Source organism: Gasterosteus aculeatus, chromosome X (genome assembly GCF_964276395.1).
Source record: "Gasterosteus aculeatus chromosome X, fGasAcu3.hap1.1, whole genome shotgun sequence".
Lineage (NCBI taxonomy): Eukaryota > Metazoa > Chordata > Actinopteri > Perciformes > Gasterosteidae > Gasterosteus > Gasterosteus aculeatus.
Window position 1 is genome coordinate 516,699 of NC_135698.1, and position 17,331 is coordinate 534,029.

The window sequence follows — 17,331 nt, forward strand, 5'->3', positions numbered from 1 at the left end:
CGCAAATCTCCTCTTTGTCCCCGAGACGCTACGTTCACGACTCCTCGATCAGGTGCACTCGACCCCAAGCTCCGGACACCCCGGTATCACCGCCACAATTCAGCTCCTCAAGAACCGCTTCTGGTGGCCCACTCTGACTCCTGACACCACCCGACACGTGCAGAACTGCGCAAACTGCGCCACCTCCAAAACCCCCAGACAATTACCAGCCGGCCTACTAACACCACTACCCATACCCCAACGACCCTGGTCCCACATTGCCATAGACTTCATCACCGACCTACCCGCATCGCAGGGACATACCACCATCCTCACCATCGTAGACCGATTCTCCAAGGCCTGCCGACTCGTCCCACTACCCAAACTTCCCACAGCACTAGCCACTGCGGAACTGCTCTGCAACCAGGTCTTCCGTTTCTACGGACTACCGGAGGACATAGTGTCAGACCGGGGACCCCAATTCACCTCCAGAGTATGGTCCGCCTTCTTCCAACGCCTCAACGTTAACGTCAGCCTCACCTCCGGTTACCACCCACAATCCAATGGGCAGACTGAGCGTCTGAACCAGGACGTTATCCGTTTCCTCCGCTCATACTGCCAGCGACAACAGACGGAGTGGAGCAGATATCTATTCTGGGCCGAATACGCCCAGAATTCGCTGGTCAAACCCGCCACGGGCATCACCCCGTTCCAATGCGTCTTGGGCTTTCAGCCACCGCTATTCCCGTGGTCAGGGGAGCTCACTAACCTACCATCCGTTACAGAGTGGTTGCAGAGAAGCGAGGAGACTTGGAACCAGGCCCACACTCACCTCCTCCACGCCGTTAGACGCCAGGAAGGTCAGGCCAACCGTCGCCGTCGTCCTGGTCCCCAGTACAGTCCCGGAGAGTGGGTCTGGCTCTCCACCAAAGACCTCCGACTTCGACTCCCATGTCGCAAGCTCAGCCCCAGGTATGAGGGTCCATTTCAAATTAAGAAGCAAATTACCCCTGTATCCTTTCGATTAGACCTACCCGCCAACTACCGTATTTCCCCTACATTCCATGTCTCCCTGCTAAAACCTGCCGATTGCCCGAGAGGAGCGCGGGAGGAGAGATCCACGTCACAACCTCCCCCCGCCATCCTGGTCGACGGCGAGGAGGCTTACCGTGTGCATGAGCTGCTCGACTCCAGACGCCGGGGCAAGACCCTCCAATATCTGGTGGACTGGGAGGGGTTCGGTCCGGAGGAGCGATCCTGGGCCGACGCTAAGGACATCCTTGGCCCCACACTCACGGAGGAGTTTCATCGCGCACACCCGGAGAAGCCGGCCCCTCGTCCCCGCGGAAGACCTCGGCGCCGCGTATCTCTTCGCGTCAGGAGCCGCTCACAGGGGGGGGGCTCTGTTACGAAGGACGCTCCCGCACCGCCTCCCTCTCGCCATCGGAGGGACCCCTCTCCCGAGTACTAACTGGTTTCGAACTCCATCTCCCATCATGCTTCACACCTGGGACTGATTCCACAACACCACTTATGACACACACACCTGCACCTCATTGACACACACACCTGCACCTCATTGACACACACACAAAAGCCACTGACACCCACACACTCACTGCGAAGTCTTGATTCTGCCCCGGCTGTCATTTCTGAGCGTTTCCTCCTAGTCTTGATCCCTGTTTAGTGACCCCGGACCGTACTGCTGATTGCTCTCTGCCTGCCCCGACCCCTGCCTGCCCGCTGACTACGATCCTGTCTGCTCTACGTTGCCCTGTCTGCTGTCATTGACTCTGCCTGTCTGATGCTCTAATAAAAACCTGCGAATGGATCCCTCCGAATCCGGCGTCTCCTTACAGTAGGGAGGGCTGGCAGCCAACCTTTTCTCATTGTTGATTTAACAACTTTACATGTTTGTATACATGTTTGTGCGTTGACTTAAACTGTGTTTATTTTATTATTTGGGTTTTGTGTTGAGTTTTGGCATCTATACTTAAAACAAAGACAGCAAAAAATAAACTACCTATTTCAAACGGCATGATAATATTATAGAGACAAAGTGCAGCGTTATCGGTCCACGAGTTTTGCTGCTGAGACACCGACTGCAGACGGACTGCTGTGTCGCTTTGTCATTTTTTCTTTTCATAAAAAAATGAATTAATGTATTCTTGATATCAAAGAAGAACCTTTTAACATTTTACAGTTTAAGTAATATTATTTTTACTAATTCCTTCTAGTCTGCTTGTGTTTGCACTACAGGGATGCAGCCCGTGCTTTACTCCGTGACGGAAGCTCTGGAAGGAAGACCACACTGGCTCAGGACCGGGACGGAAATCTGTTATTTCAGGTAAGAATGAGATTCTCATAGCCACCCTGTTTCTTTTCTTCAGCAGTAAAACACAAATAGCATCACACAGACAGATAGAGAAAATATAAAGTCCAGGACGGCACCTGAACACATTTATTATTATTACATACAGTTGTTCCTGTGTTTCCTCTCTTCTGCCTGAATGAAAGAAGTCATAACTGTAAAGTGTTTATGTAACCTATGCCACAGCATGATATTGATTACGGAGCTGCTTGAAGGCTTCTTGCTATCTGAAGTGAAGACGGATACCTCACAGGCACACTGGAGATGCAGATTCTTTTATTCTCACAACTTGACTTGATGTTTGTCCTTCCCTCACTTTCCTCCTCCAGGAACCACTTTTGTCCAGCTCGGGGAAGAAGGAAAACAACCTTTTACACTCTAACCTTTACCATCACCTTCAAGCACAATGAGGACGTCTGCTACCTGGCCTACCATTATCCCTACACGTACTCCGCTCTCACGGTACCCAGCCGCCATTCACCATTTAGCTAGTGGTAGTTTACCATCCTCTGCTTCTGGAGTTACTGACTATGAGGCACAACTAGCCGGGTCTACGTTAATACAGCAGTGGGATCTTTGGAGACAACCAGGAAGTAAAGGAGATTTACCCCAAAAGGGTTTAACTCACTCCAAAGTAAACGTCTTTATCATATTTCACCAACGAACCAAAATGTCAACCTGAAATGGCTTGAATAATGAATGTGTACATCTCCTCCAGCAGATTTCCACACAACATGCTTGAATGCAAATGTAATCAGAAAATCAGTGTAGCAGCCGTGCCAGATGGATTATAATGCTCCTTTCTGTGCAACCAATATGCTGATTCAGATTATTGGGCTTTCTCTCAAGCCTTACGTAGTCGTTGTGCAACCAGCGATGAATGTGACTGTAGATATCTAGAACTGATAATAAGTCCTCCTTCATGGGGTTTAAACTACACAATCCGAATCCAAAGCCGCAGTAGTAGTAATGTTGTCACAGGGCCGGAGTGGACGGGTTCCGGGTTTTGGAAAGATCTACTGTGCACAACAAATGGATCAGGGGCCAAACTGCTGAGCCCTCTGCTACCAAATCTTACTTTTGATTTGTGCTGTATGGTGCCACCCTGTCACCAGAGATAGAAACCGTTCCCATCTAAAAGACAAGTTCGTGCTTGTTGAAGCCCACTCAGTGAAACGATGGGTTGAAGCAACAAAACTACTATTATTTATGTGTGTTAAAATGACCACAACCAGGACAACTTTTATCAGCGCAGGTACCATTTATGACAAGTGTCCCTGAGAATGACTTTGACCTTTGCATGTGAAATGAAGTCCTGTATCTGTTTGTCCCATCCATTGTCCCTCGTACTGGTCTCTGGGGGCTTTCTTTATACCGTTTGTCATACCGCTGCAGGTACAGCGGGACTTGGCCTGAATGCGAAAACGTCCATTCCATTATTCGTTCATTATCATTTGTGCCTACGGAGGCAGCTCTACATGGGAGACCCGGTAGTGTTCCCGGGCCCTCTTACCCGCTGGATGTACTTGGCAAACCACTAAAGGGAACCGTCCAAGATGCCTCCTTATCACGTGCCACAACCATCTTTCCAACCAAGGTTGCAGCGGCTTTACGCCAAACTCTCTCCAGACCACAAAAAACCCAATGTCGATTGCCAAAAACAAATTGACAGTATTTCTTTGTGGCGACGAGGCTGAACTTAGCCTCAAGATCTGGGAAGGTTGGTTTTGGTGAAATGTTGATGCATCTCATGTAATTTCAGAACTCAACAGACTTAAATAGTGAAACCGATGTCTCAGGTTTTGGGCCCAGCAAGTGGATTCCACACCCAAAAGCCAAATAGTTACTTGCTCATTATGATGATGAATATACTTCATACTTTTAGTTGTCCTATAAACAAAAGGAGTGTGTGTGAATACAGAGCCATTCCGATGGAGAACATTGCAACTCAATGAATTAGTATATTGCTAAGAGTCCTTCAATTTTTTTCTTAACTTAATTTGAATTCAAACTGAATTGAAGATTTCAAATTCGTCCACGGATCCCAATGTGTGTGGAATAAAAAAACGTGAGTCAGTCCAGCTCACGCTGTGGTGCATTTATAATGAATTCAAAAGCAAAACAAATGGTTGCATTGAAGCCCGGACAAAAAAACTCAGATTACACCTAAAATGACAATAAAACAATAACCCCAAGACTGATATGAACAGAACCTCACATGTACACTTCCACAACAAATGCTAATCCACATCACCACCGGCCACGGCAGCTGATGAGCAGCAACATCACTCAGCGCTGAACGAGGAGCCACCACGCTGCCGCCGCCCAGTGGGGTTTTGATCCAAAACAGGAAGTGACCTTTCCCTGACCCGGGTCTTTATGGTGTGTCAATGCTAATGGGCTATTGGCTAATAGATATTTTAGTATTTCATCGAGCTGAAGGCCGCTATCAAAGCGACCTGGGCTTCCATGACACCTGAGCAATGCCACACTGCATTCTGAACACACCCACTTCAGTGGGACGACATTTTTGTTTAAAACTCTTTAATCGTAATTTTCCGAGATACTGAATTCGGGGATTTCATTAGGCGAAAGCCATTATCATCAAAATCAAAAAAGAAAAAATGCTTTAAATATATCAAGGCGTGTGTCAAGGGCGTAACCACGCATCCTTCGGGGGGGTCGTGCCCCCCCAATATACAGCACAAAATATGTATATTATACATACGTTTCCTTCCTCTTATAAACCGTTTCATAAGCGAAACGCGGCGTGACTCTCGCTCCGCTCAGAGGGGCCGTAGTGTCCGCGCCCACCCCCCCGTCGCCCGTAGCGGACCCCCCCCAATGTCTAAACCAGCGATTCCCAAAGTGTGGGCCACGGCCCACTGGTGGGAGGTCATTTACAATAAATAAATAAAACGTTTTTAATTTTCAATTTTGAAAAGTTTGAAATGAATATAAAAAATTAAAATTTCTGTATTTTACTTAAAACGATTGATAATATACATACATACAAAACGCACATCTTTTTCTCAGTTTAAGTATTATTTGAACAGTTCTAGCGGCACATTAGTTACGTGAAACATTAATTGATGAAGCACAAACAATTTAAACGAAGGCTCGCTGGAAACGGCTGCTCTCGTCCGCCTGCCGTTATTCAACGAAAGGCGCCGCCAAACAAAACAATGTCACATGTGGCGCCCGCTTGTAGTATTAAAGTAAATATATATGAGCTCCAGAGAAAATGGTACACAAAACATACATTGTCGGTTAATACATTTTTAATCGGTTAAATTCTGAGGGTCATTTAATCATCCCTAGTTTATGTTTTGATCAGAGTTGTGATTAAAGGTGTGGGTGGGCCGCAAAAGATTTTCAGATTGCAAAGTGGGCATTCTTGAGTTTGGGAACCGCTGGTCTAAACCATGGTTACACCCTTGGTGTGTGTGTGTAATGAACGAGTTTCACTTTTTGCATTGAAATACTGACATGAATTCGTTTTTTGATGCGTGTCTCCATGAGGACCTCCATGCCAACTCCACACGCTTGTGTCCATCAGGCTCACCTGAAGGTGCTGCAGAACTCGGTGGACCCGGCCAAGTTGTTCTTCCAGCAGCAGGTTCTTTGTTGCACTTTGGCTGGAAATCCGTGTCCCGTGGTCACCATCACCGCCCGTCCAGCCAGCCGGGGCTGGAAAGACATGCACCAAGTCCGTGAGTATTGCTGTGTGTGTGTTAGCTGGGAATAAGGGTCTCAGTGCCGGGGGTCATATAAACAGAGAGGCGATGTGTTTTTGTGTGAGAGAGCGAGAATGACGGACAAAAGGAGACAAACAGCCAGCCAGGCATCCTGACAGAGACAGATATCAACGCGTTGTTTGTTTCTCAGTGTCTAATTGAAAGCCAGTGAGCCTTCACAGTCACAAATATATAGGAATAATTTCTTTAGGAGATTCATCGAAGCATATCGTCATTAGCATAACCTTGTACCTGGCTACTGCAGAGCATTGACACACCAGACAGTTATGGCATTTTCCCCCCAATGCGCCTGCTGAGTCAGCGTTTCAGGGAATGAAAATGGATGATTGATTTGAACTATTGATGCATTTGTAGTTCAAAAGTGTTTCCTTTAAACTTCCCTAACGGATATCCCCAGTAAACCGTGGTATTCTGATTCTAATTGTTCATGTCATTCTCATGAAAAGTGATTTCTACGACGTTTTCCTAAAAACTTTCCGGGTCCACAAGAGATACTGAACTACTCGACGAGGTTAAAATATGGTTTGGAATTAAATCCCAACAGAACTGTCATGGGTTTTGATTGGTTTACAATAATGAAGGAAGCTGTCACGAGGAGCTTACATCCTTTCTTGTGTTTGGTGGTTGCCGTGGATAAAAGCTGCAGTGTTTCTGAGCTCCAGACTCCCTTTAGAAATCCTCTCATTTCACTGTCCGCCCCGATTCAGCCATGGTTCTCTATCTCGTGTGCCCCCCCTCCTGTGGGCTCCGTGAATAAAGCATGGTGCTCCATCAGTATAGTGCCAATGTTAGCGTCCAGTGGGGGAAAACGCTGCTTCTGGCCCCCAACCCCTACTTGCCCCCCTACTTGCCCCCCCCCCGACTGCAGCTCGAAGGCTCTCAGGCCAATTGGAATCACATTGTTAGGATTTCCTGGTGTTGTTTTCATCTAATCCAAACCGAGCTGGTGGAACGAGAATTGAATCAATATCTTCTCGTTTACTGGTCTAGTGCATAAAGCGACATCAGTAACAGACCGTTTCATAAGGTCCTTCAGTCCTGTTAAGCACAAAAATTGCAAATAATTCCTAATCCCTCAGCATCTTACTTCACCTAATCATCATGATTATTTGGTTATCAAACTAATTTGTACAGACTATAGTGCACTGCTTATTGCTACAAATGGTGTATGAGAGCAGCCTAGTGAACAAAGGTGTTGCCACAACTCCAACTGAATGAAAACATGGCCGTGGGATTATGTGTTCCCCCCCAGGGTCACAAATCTGATCACCCAGCTGTGAATATCTGCCACTGGCAAGTCACCTCCTTCCCCTCAGGTGTTTGTCTCCCTCGCAGCCCAATTTGCACTCGGCATCGATTACGCTCAGGATGCCGAATCCCCTCCACGCCGAGAGCTGTTGCTGTTGATCTCCAGCACACCCGAAAAGGTTGCCGGTCAACTTGAGGTGCAGCAGAGAGGAGACGTCCCACTGCGCAAAGGACGAGCTGTGTTCACTAGGCGATTAGCCTCAAACCGTTCAGTGGCGCAGCTACGGGGGGGGGGGGGGGGGGGCACCGTGGTAGGCTTACCCAGATTTGTTTAGACTTCAAAAAATAAGAGTTTTCTTTCTGAGGGGGTTTGTGTGTGGGTCTACGTTGGAAAAACAACCCAAACTCCAGTGCAAACAAAGCCCTCGGCAACCGGCAACCAGTTCCTGTGCATGCTAATGAGTATGCTAATTGGCTAATTCCAACCAGCCGTGTATAAAACAGCACCGTAAGTATCACTTTTCCAGCAGCTTATAACTCGTCTCATTTCAGCGAAAGCCGAAATGAATTTGAAGTTGATTTGAGTTATTAACTCTTCTCCTCCCAAACAAGTTTAGCTCTTTATCGAGAATGTTTTCCTTCAACACTCGGATTACACCGAGCAGCCCGCTTCCTGCCGCTCTTCTTGTCTAATTTTGAAAAGGCTTTCACTGGAATCACAGCTCATCTTTTAAAGCTGTTAATTATCAAACATAATCTCATCTAGCGGGACGTGCACGGCCTCCAGACAAAAGGGTTCCTGAGAGCCACTTTGAGCTGCGGTACAACATCCTGCAACTCACTTCTCTTGTGTCCCTCCATTGATCCTCATGCTAGAAGTGGTTGTTTGACAGGTCACGCTGCCTTTTCCTCTCCAGATGTTCAACAACCTGTGTCAGTCACAATGAAAATCATAAGATTCGGATGGAGGGTTTCAAAAGTTCAGCCTTTCCAAATCTCTTTTGTGAGCTGTCTTTAAAACCTGTTCTACCTGAGAGGCCCTAAAGGCCGGCAAACTGAGCACAGCTACATACTCCAAACACAACTCCAAGTTCTAAAATATGACATGCAAATTGGTCCAGAAAAGGTGTATTGGTAACATTTCACCAAACCGAGCAGGCCGACACGAAGCTGAATCGTTTCTCTCAGACAAACGTTGCCAAATCACCATCCATACCAACACATCACCATGCATACCAACGCATCACCATCCATACCAACACATCACCATCCATACCAACGCATCACCATCCATACCAACGCATCACCATCCATACCAACGCATCACCATCCATACCAACACATCACCATCCATACCAACACATCACCATCCATACCAACGCATCACCATCCATACCAACGCATCACCATCCATACCAACGCATCACCATCCATACCAACGCATCACCATCCATACCAACGCATCACCATCCATACCAACGCATCACCATCCATACCAACGCATCACCATCCATACCAACACATCACCATCCATACCAACACATCACCATGCATCCATACCAACACATCACCATCCATACCAACACATCACCATCCATACCAACACATCACCATGCATACCAACACATCACCATGGATACCAACACATCACCATGGATACCAACACATCACCATGGATACCAACACATCACCATCCATACCAACACATCACCATCCATACCAACACATCACCATCCATACCAACACATCACCATCCATACCAACACATCACCATCCATACCAACACATCACCATGCAATCCTACATGCCCCTTACCTTTGAGGTTTTCTTCAGCAAGAGACGAGCTTCCTTCATCGTCTGCGTGCCACAAGCGCGTGTACTGTCCACGCAGATGAGCTTTTAGCCTGGTATCTCCAAGTTATGAAGGATTTAAAGTTCATTTTTAAAAGGATTTTATTTCAGGTGATTCACAAAATCCAGTTTCAAGGTTTTTTTTGTGTGTGTGTGTTGTCTTGACTTATTTCATTAACTTACACTTTGGCACACTCACATGGGTTCCCCTTCATCCCCATAGGTCCATCCCCAATGGTTCTGCTAGACGAAGCAGTTATAACACATTTTAATATGGGTGTGCCATTTTACTCAGTGTACTGAGGCAGGGGAAGGTTAGATCACATTGATCCAAAGGAGGTCCAGAGTTACAGTATAATATCATATATCAGCCCTTCAAAATCTCAGAGCTTTCTTCGAATCACTTTCTTTACCGACCCCTTTTCTCTAGTAGCTTCTTATCAACAGCCATGTCCAAAAATTTCGTCTGTACATCAAGTTGCTCACTTGCCTGCAAAATAAGTTAGATTGGCATATTTTTAACCATATGACCAAGTTTTCATTTTTATTCATGTTCTCAGACAAAAAAAGTTACAATTTAATGAGAACAAAGGGATTATAATAAGGCTATACATTTGGAAATAAGTCATATTATTCTATATAATATTTTAAGAAATAAAGCGACCCTGCTATCTGCAGTGCAGTAGGCCTGTAGTGTCTGGACACGACTATCTTTAGGGCAGCGACTGAGATCTGAGACCTGATTAGTCCAGTATTTCCGTAAACGGTACTGTTAATATAAAAATAACAGCGGTCTCTTTCTCACAGGTTTTTAAAGCTATTGCTCGGGACATGTCAGTATTACCTGGATATTGGTGGTCTACCCCCCACTGTCCCCATCCGAGTACACACACGCCCAGGCATACCTTACTGTCCATTCATTCGCACCTGAGGACGTGTCAGTACGTTCTGTCCCGACAAGCCGTCAGCGTGTGGGACGGGTTCCCCAAAGGTCTGTCCCATCAGCCACTTCCCTTTTTCACTGCTGCTGCTTGAGAATACAAACCCAGGCCTGTAGAGCGGCCCATGTTGTTCCAATCATCACAGAGTGAGAAACCTCAACGCTGCGCAAGAACACATTTGCAATCAGGGAAGTAAACAAAGGTGACCCAGAAAGCACGGCGTGCGCTGCAAACATCCCGCATGCTCACGATCATTTGTGACACTTGATGTGCATCAGTGACCTCCAGTTGGATGTGAACTGTTGTCTCCAACCTGTCTGATTGTCCCGCTGCTCGTATTTCACGGCCTGTCGTACATTCAGATGGTGAGGTCATTGGATTCCCGGATCTAAAGTTAACTTATAAATAACTGGTCTCTTCTTTTTTATACTCGCGACTGGGAACCTTTGCACATGTGATTCAAAGCAGCAGAGCATTTATATTTTAATTCAGATATTATGCACATTTTATAGTACTTTATTCTAATATTCATTCCAATTCTCTTCTGTAAAGCTTTCCTTTGCAAACATTTTAAATATTCTAGATGTTGTATATTTATTTTTTGTTAATTACAGATTTGAATTTGATTTTCCTTTAATTCTATTCCATTGTACACTGCTTGGCCAGGAACCAGAAATAAAGAACAGTGGGGATCTGAGCCACAGACGCTCCAGTACATCCAGGCTGTACATGCAGTGTCCCCAGAGGCTTCTCCGTGTGGATTGTAAGCAGGTTACGTGTACGTGGGAGCACTGTTCTGTGGACATGCTATTCTCAGCAATGCAATGTTCGAAGGAAACAGTGAAGCGGCTAGAAAACCAAACAATAAATCTCTCAAACAAACGTGACGTCCCTCTAATAGTTGGCTTGCTTGGTGACATACTAGCTGGTGGTGCCTTTATCATTTCTGCTGAATATGTGGCAAAAGGAGTTCACTATAAAATCACACGTCAATATAATTTAGGATGAAATTTGTGCACAGTTTAGTTTAAAAACTCCACTCCAACATTGCGGAAGTTAGCCTTTAAATAGTGCAGCATTAATCTAAATGAACATTTGGAAATGTTGGATGTGTCTTGAATTGTGCAGAACATACAGGTCTCTGTGTCTCGATTAATAAACAGATAAACTACATTAAAGCAGAAGTGGAGCGAGGTTCTGAACACTGGCACATGGCCATATGAATAAAAAGAGATGTAGTATAGTATTTGTTCCAGTTGGGTTTTTTTCCAATCCACAAAGCAATCATGAGCAAAACCTTTTATCGCATTACAAGACTGAAATGATCTGCTGTGAAATTGAGCCAAAGACACATTGGCTCCCCCATTCCGGGGGGGAAACCACAGGCCTGTTTTGATTTACCAAAGAAAAGTGGTGATGACAAAAAAGCACACGGACGGTCTCCTGCATTCCAAAAATGTCCTGTGAGGTGCAGCTGCTCTGGACAGCTCTGCTCCTGAACTCCACTCCCGCAGTGGGAATCCAACAGTATGGAATTCTCAGGCAAGATTACAGAATCTGGGGCAATTAAGTACCACGTTACAACTCCACAACTAACCGCTAAAGCTTTTATAAAACACGTTAATCCCAATAAGCCCAATAAACCTGCCTCTTCGTTGGTACCGTCAGTGTTTGGAACGGATCTTCCGACCCGGCGCCAGCGGTTTCAAGCTCCGTGGCAAAAAGTGGATAATCTCAGAGACGATGGGCTCCGAGTCCCTGTCCAGTGAGCTCTGTCCGTTTTCACACCTCTATGCTTTGTTTTCCGGTGGGTCAGCTGGTCCGACCTGCATGTCCTCCCGCAGGCCTCTCTCGCATCTCGCAAGTGGGAGAACTTGCACAATTGGTGGCTGACTAAAATACTTTTTTTCCCCACTGTAGGTCTGAGGTGATCATCTACAATCCCATTCAATTTAGAAAGAAACCTGAAATCTCTATCCAGCCAATCCACCTATTCAACATTTCCCACAGTATCTCCTCAATAGCTGCCTGGCATAGAGCTTAAACAACCAACTGATCACAGGCTCTCGTCTACCCGCTTGCTATCTGCACCACGTTCGCGTTGTAATCTCTGACACTAAAATTTTATATATGACCCTTTCGCAACATTACAATTATTACTTGTGGCCTCGGGTAGCCGACATAATTGTCCATCTGTCACCAGCGCTGACAGAGCTTAATAGATTGTTGTGATGGCCTTAGAGGACATGCCGTCAGCGGGGTTTTAATTAAAAACCCATCGTGAATAATTGAATGATGCCGGAGAATTAGAGAACACAGGAGATGTAAGAATATAGGCGCTGGCGCTCCCTCAGTTGTTTGTCACGATTCCTGACCCACCGAAGCCACTGAAAAAAAAAAACTATCTTCTGGGGTAAAGGTCACAAATCTGTTAATTTTCTCTATGACACCCAAGGGGGACATGCATATGTTTGGCCTCGCTGAAATAGGTATAAAGTAAAATAACAGGGTTTTGGACAATAATTACAATGTGTATATATTACTAAAACATTCAATGAATATGCTTCCCTGAAATTTACCAGACTCGGGTCAATCATTTTACCTCGATCATGGGAACACACTTTCAAGCTTTACAAAATGAAAAAGGATGACTGCGGTTTGGTCAGATAGAGAAGAAACAGCCACTACAGCCGGAAAAAGAATATTATTGCTGCTCCAACAATCGACCAGGGCAATTTAAGGCATTCTGAAGATGTGGCCTATCTGTAGCTTGGTAAAGGTTACGAGTGACTGAAGATTCTGCCGCTCCACCCTTACGTCTTACGTCTCGGCCTCTGTCTCTGTCCAGGTAACCGTCCCTGTATCGTGCTAACAGGCCGCGTCCATCCCGGCGAGTCCAATGCCAGCTGGGTGATGAAGGGCACCCTGGAGTTTCTGTGCAGCAGTGACCCTGTGGCCCAGAGTCTGAGGGAGGCCTTTGTCTTCAAGCTCATCCCCATGCTCAACCCGGACGGAGTCGTCAACGGCACGTGAGTGGGAGGCATGGACGAGACGGGCAGCTCCGTTATGCAGAATGGTCGCGATGGGAATGTGGAGCAGTGCATTTGTGTGCCGTTCTAGGCTCAGAACTCCCTGGTACACCGCCGTGATTAAAAAGGCTGTGTTGGATACGTTGCAGTGACAGGGGTACGTAATAGGAGTCGTTATGCCCCAGCTCGCTGTGTGCCCCATCACAAAGTGACATCGGGCTGATGTGGGGGTCGTAGTCGGACACATCAGAGTAAAATTGGCCGCTGGGATAAACGGCGGCGTACAGAGTGTGCTGAAGATAAACGGCAGTCTGTGTAGCAGGGATGCCAAACTCATTTCAGGTTCGGGTCCAATACTGCCCACTTTGATCAAAGGCGGGCCGAACCATTATAATCATATGGAGGGGTGGCGCTGACGATCCGGCCCGCAGGCGGTACGGCCGTGGGGGAGTGGCACAAAACGTACAGGGGGGTTGACGTGCAAAACAATCCGATGAAAGAAGCAGAAGCGACTGTGCATGCGTGAGGACCGTTCTGTCGTTGTCACTCATCTGGCCAACCAGACTCTGGCGCCAGGCCGGACTTGGCCCCAAGTTTGACATATGTGCTTGAGAGTGTGCAGAGGGGCCCGGCAGGGTTGTGCTCTGTCTGCTGATATCCGGATGATATGGTTCTGATATGGATGATGATATGGGACTTTGGCAACGCACCGGCAGCGAGGGTGAACTGCAAGAAAAGCCTCCATTCACCAAAGCCCTGGCTGTTGGTGAATGGCGTGATGGTCTCCAAGTTCTCCCAGTTCTTCTACAGGTTCTGGGGCCTCATGTACAAAGACTTGCGTGGATTTCTTACTGAAACATGGCGTACGATCAAACCCAAATGCCATCCGGATGTATCAATGTGTGTGAACGCATGAATCCAAGCACATTTCCTTGGTACATCCCAATCAACTTGGAATTGAGCGCACTGTTGTAGTACCCGACTCCTCCCTGTCCACGCCCCTACTTAACTACAACCATCAGATAGAACCACCATCACATAGAACCACCATCCACAGAGCACAGAGACTTTAGGAGAAGGTAATGTTGGTACAATAAAATGAGTAATATCTAAAATAATAATGATGATGACGGGAGCAGCAGGCGTCAGCAGGGCCACGGCAGGTGTCAGGACCAGGGTCCGGCCGCCACACATTGCGTTTGCTGTATTTATTTTTTTTTAACGCTATTTAAATCCTGCAGCGTCTTCGTTCAGCTGCATTTCCTTTCCCTGCTCTCCCTCCGTCTCTGTCACACACACGCCTGCACACGGCTCCCACTGTGTTAAACATGCAATGTAAGTCGCTAACTGACATGTGATGTATTGACAGGAGGATCTCCCCTCAGTTTCGGGATACGTTTGCTTCGGTCATGTCTTGAAGGCCACATTCATGTACTTTAGTGTCCTGTGCTCGTCTTGCTGTGTGAAATATGGCAAAAGAATCCAATGTCTTTTCCACTCGAGGCAGAAAGCTGAAACACCATCTAATTATAAAGCTGACACAGAATAATAGTCGTGCATTTGGATGGTGGGATGAATGTAGGGTTTTGTAGTCCCATGTCTGGTGTCCACTTACTCCTGAGGGACTATATATCTGTTTAGCTGCTAAATGTTCACCAACCGGTTGTGTCTGCGGCCTGCAGGAAGAGAGCTTGATGCGCTCTCTGCTCAGCAGCCCACAGCTGCACTTTCACATGTAACATATAGTTTTAGGTTTCAATCAAAACCTGGTGTGGTCCATTTGGGCAAAAGTAGAATAGGACACAAATCAATCTCTCTGCTTTCATTTGTGCACTGTGACACCAAACCAGAGCAAATTGAGCAAACCAAAAGTACCAAATTCCCTCTGAGTAGGACTGATTTCCCTGAAAGGCCCTTTAAAGCTGAGGGGAACTGGATAGTTGGTCATCGTCCTCTGTGAGCTTGTCACTGCAAGACAACTCACATTTCACATTTCATTTCATCTGTTGTCTGAATAATAAAACCAGCTGTGATATTTCATCAAGGGGCCATCAATCATCTGTATACTCCTACACGGTAAACTGAAGAGCCTCTACTAGTGTTAATAACATATATGTCTTCAAGATGAAATATATATTTGGTTGTTTTTTTGGCAAAATGAAGATGAAATATTTTTTATAAGTTCTAGAGATCACTCATCAAGGAGGAAACAGAAATGTATCCGTCTGGCTTAGCGGTCTATAATAAAATGTGTGTGACTGTGCAGACTCTGGATCAGTTGACTCTATGGTCACTTCTCTGTAAGTCTTTGGAGCCTCGCTATGTAACTGCATTGCTGCTCCAATGATCATATGACAAAGAGGTAAATGGACGTTTCCAGGCCAGCATACCTCATATAGGTCGTGGTCGGGCAAAGCTGTGCTTATAATATAATTATATAATATATAATTGTTTGTGTACAAACAACGCTGCCGTATTCACATCTAGATTACATTATTTTGAGTGTTACTGGAGCAATGACCAATCCAGGCTCCAATAAAAAATAAGAAAAACCTCTTAAAGTTCATCTTCCGCAGAAAAATAACAAAATACAAATAGCGACTTAGTACTTTTGCAGTCAGTTGTTATTTTGGCATATCTTATTTCCGTTTATTGAAATGAAATCCCAACTAACTGTTTTTCCTGGCGTCCTACAGCGATAGTTAACACACACGGAGCGCCGCCACTCTGTTAATGTTGATGGATTCATTCGGTTCGGACCATTGACGGCGGCAGTGGGCAGATCACTCATTATTTTGTGGACTTACGGTACGAAGCCTCGGGTCCATTTAGGAACACACTTGGTGTCACCACAGCACACATGCGTTCTTTCATTAGGAGAAAGGCCTCATCAGTGATAAGGCTCATGCCAATGTCACAAATCACCTCAGAAGTTCCTGTGCTTGTTCGCCTTCGAACCAAGACGTCATATGAAGGGCGTCTTGATTCGGATGTTTGTTTTAACCGAACCGATCAAAAGGTAGAAACGACGCTCTACCTAAACGGTTCTATGGACTTATTGCAGCGTGTTAACTGTATTCATATTTCCAAACCAATGAACAACTCATTTCTCAGTTCCTCTTGAACTTATGAACCCAATATAACACATGATTTACAAGGATTTAGCTGTTTTTGGTTAAATGGCAAATTATTAAGTGTGTGAAAAGCTTACAGAATAAAATATAATCATTCCCGTTGCCATTTATTTTTGTACACACACACACACACACACACACACACACACACACACACACACACACACACACACACACACACACACACACACACACACCGGCGCCTGAGGGCAGCCAGCTGCAGTGTCGTTTAGAGAGGAGCAAATGTTGTGGAAAATAACAGTTTACAAAGAGTTTACCGCGTTGGATCTCCGTGTTCCTCTGTGTCCGTGCCCGGGGATTTGGGATTTTTAGAAATGCTTTGTTCAAAACACCATGAAAGAAAAACCGTTGTCATGGCAATCATTTATAATGAATCAACCAAAACAACCCCCCCCCCCAAAAAAACACTTACACATTAGTTACACAATGTTTTGAAAGGACCGTAGCACCGTTAAAACATCTATTCTGGTTTTGTTCTGTGTTTGCTATTTAGAAGCTGAAGTGTGCTCACATGACATCGAGCTGCGATGGAACACAAACCTCCGTCCTCAGAGACACACAAGTTAAATGCAAACAGAATGCTGTTTCACATGCGAGGGACACACACACACACACACGTCAGTGTTGTCCTGACGTTCGGGGACCTTACATTGACTTACATTCATTTCCTCAAGACTTAACCTAAACCGATGCAACGCTTCACCCCATAATGTAGTAATTTAACGTAGTTGTCCCCATTTGGTCCCACAGAAAAAGGTGCGTTCAGCGTGACTTTGTAATCAAAGTCCCCACAAGCCGGTTAAAACAGAGCCGCACACACACACACACACACACACACTTACTTACTGTCACTGGCGCTGTAGTGGAACACGGGGGGATCTTGCACCGGGATCCTATTAAGAAAGGTGAATCAAACTGTGCTCCCCCCACTGGCGTTTTGTTGACCATCTCAGCCCTTTCAGCAGCAGACTCGTGGAACAGGGCGGCTGGCCCTGGGTG

General features: G+C 46.0%; 1 protein-coding gene across 9 annotated transcripts in view; it reads left to right on the forward strand.

The window, feature by feature from the left end:
* The window catches only part of LOC120809651 (cytosolic carboxypeptidase 4), a 77,068-nt gene that overhangs the window by 41,968 nt on the left and 17,769 nt on the right, over window positions 1-17,331 (forward strand). For all 9 annotated transcript variants that reach the window (XM_040163620.2, XM_040163621.2, XM_078081957.1 and 6 more), the window contains exons 18-21: window positions 2,239-2,326; window positions 2,680-2,812; window positions 5,910-6,063; window positions 12,997-13,177. In XM_040163620.2, coding sequence (XP_040019554.2) covers window positions 2,239-2,326; window positions 2,680-2,812; window positions 5,910-6,063; window positions 12,997-13,177 — 556 coding nt within the window. The remainder of the gene's footprint in view (window positions 1-2,238; window positions 2,327-2,679; window positions 2,813-5,909; window positions 6,064-12,996; window positions 13,178-17,331) is intronic.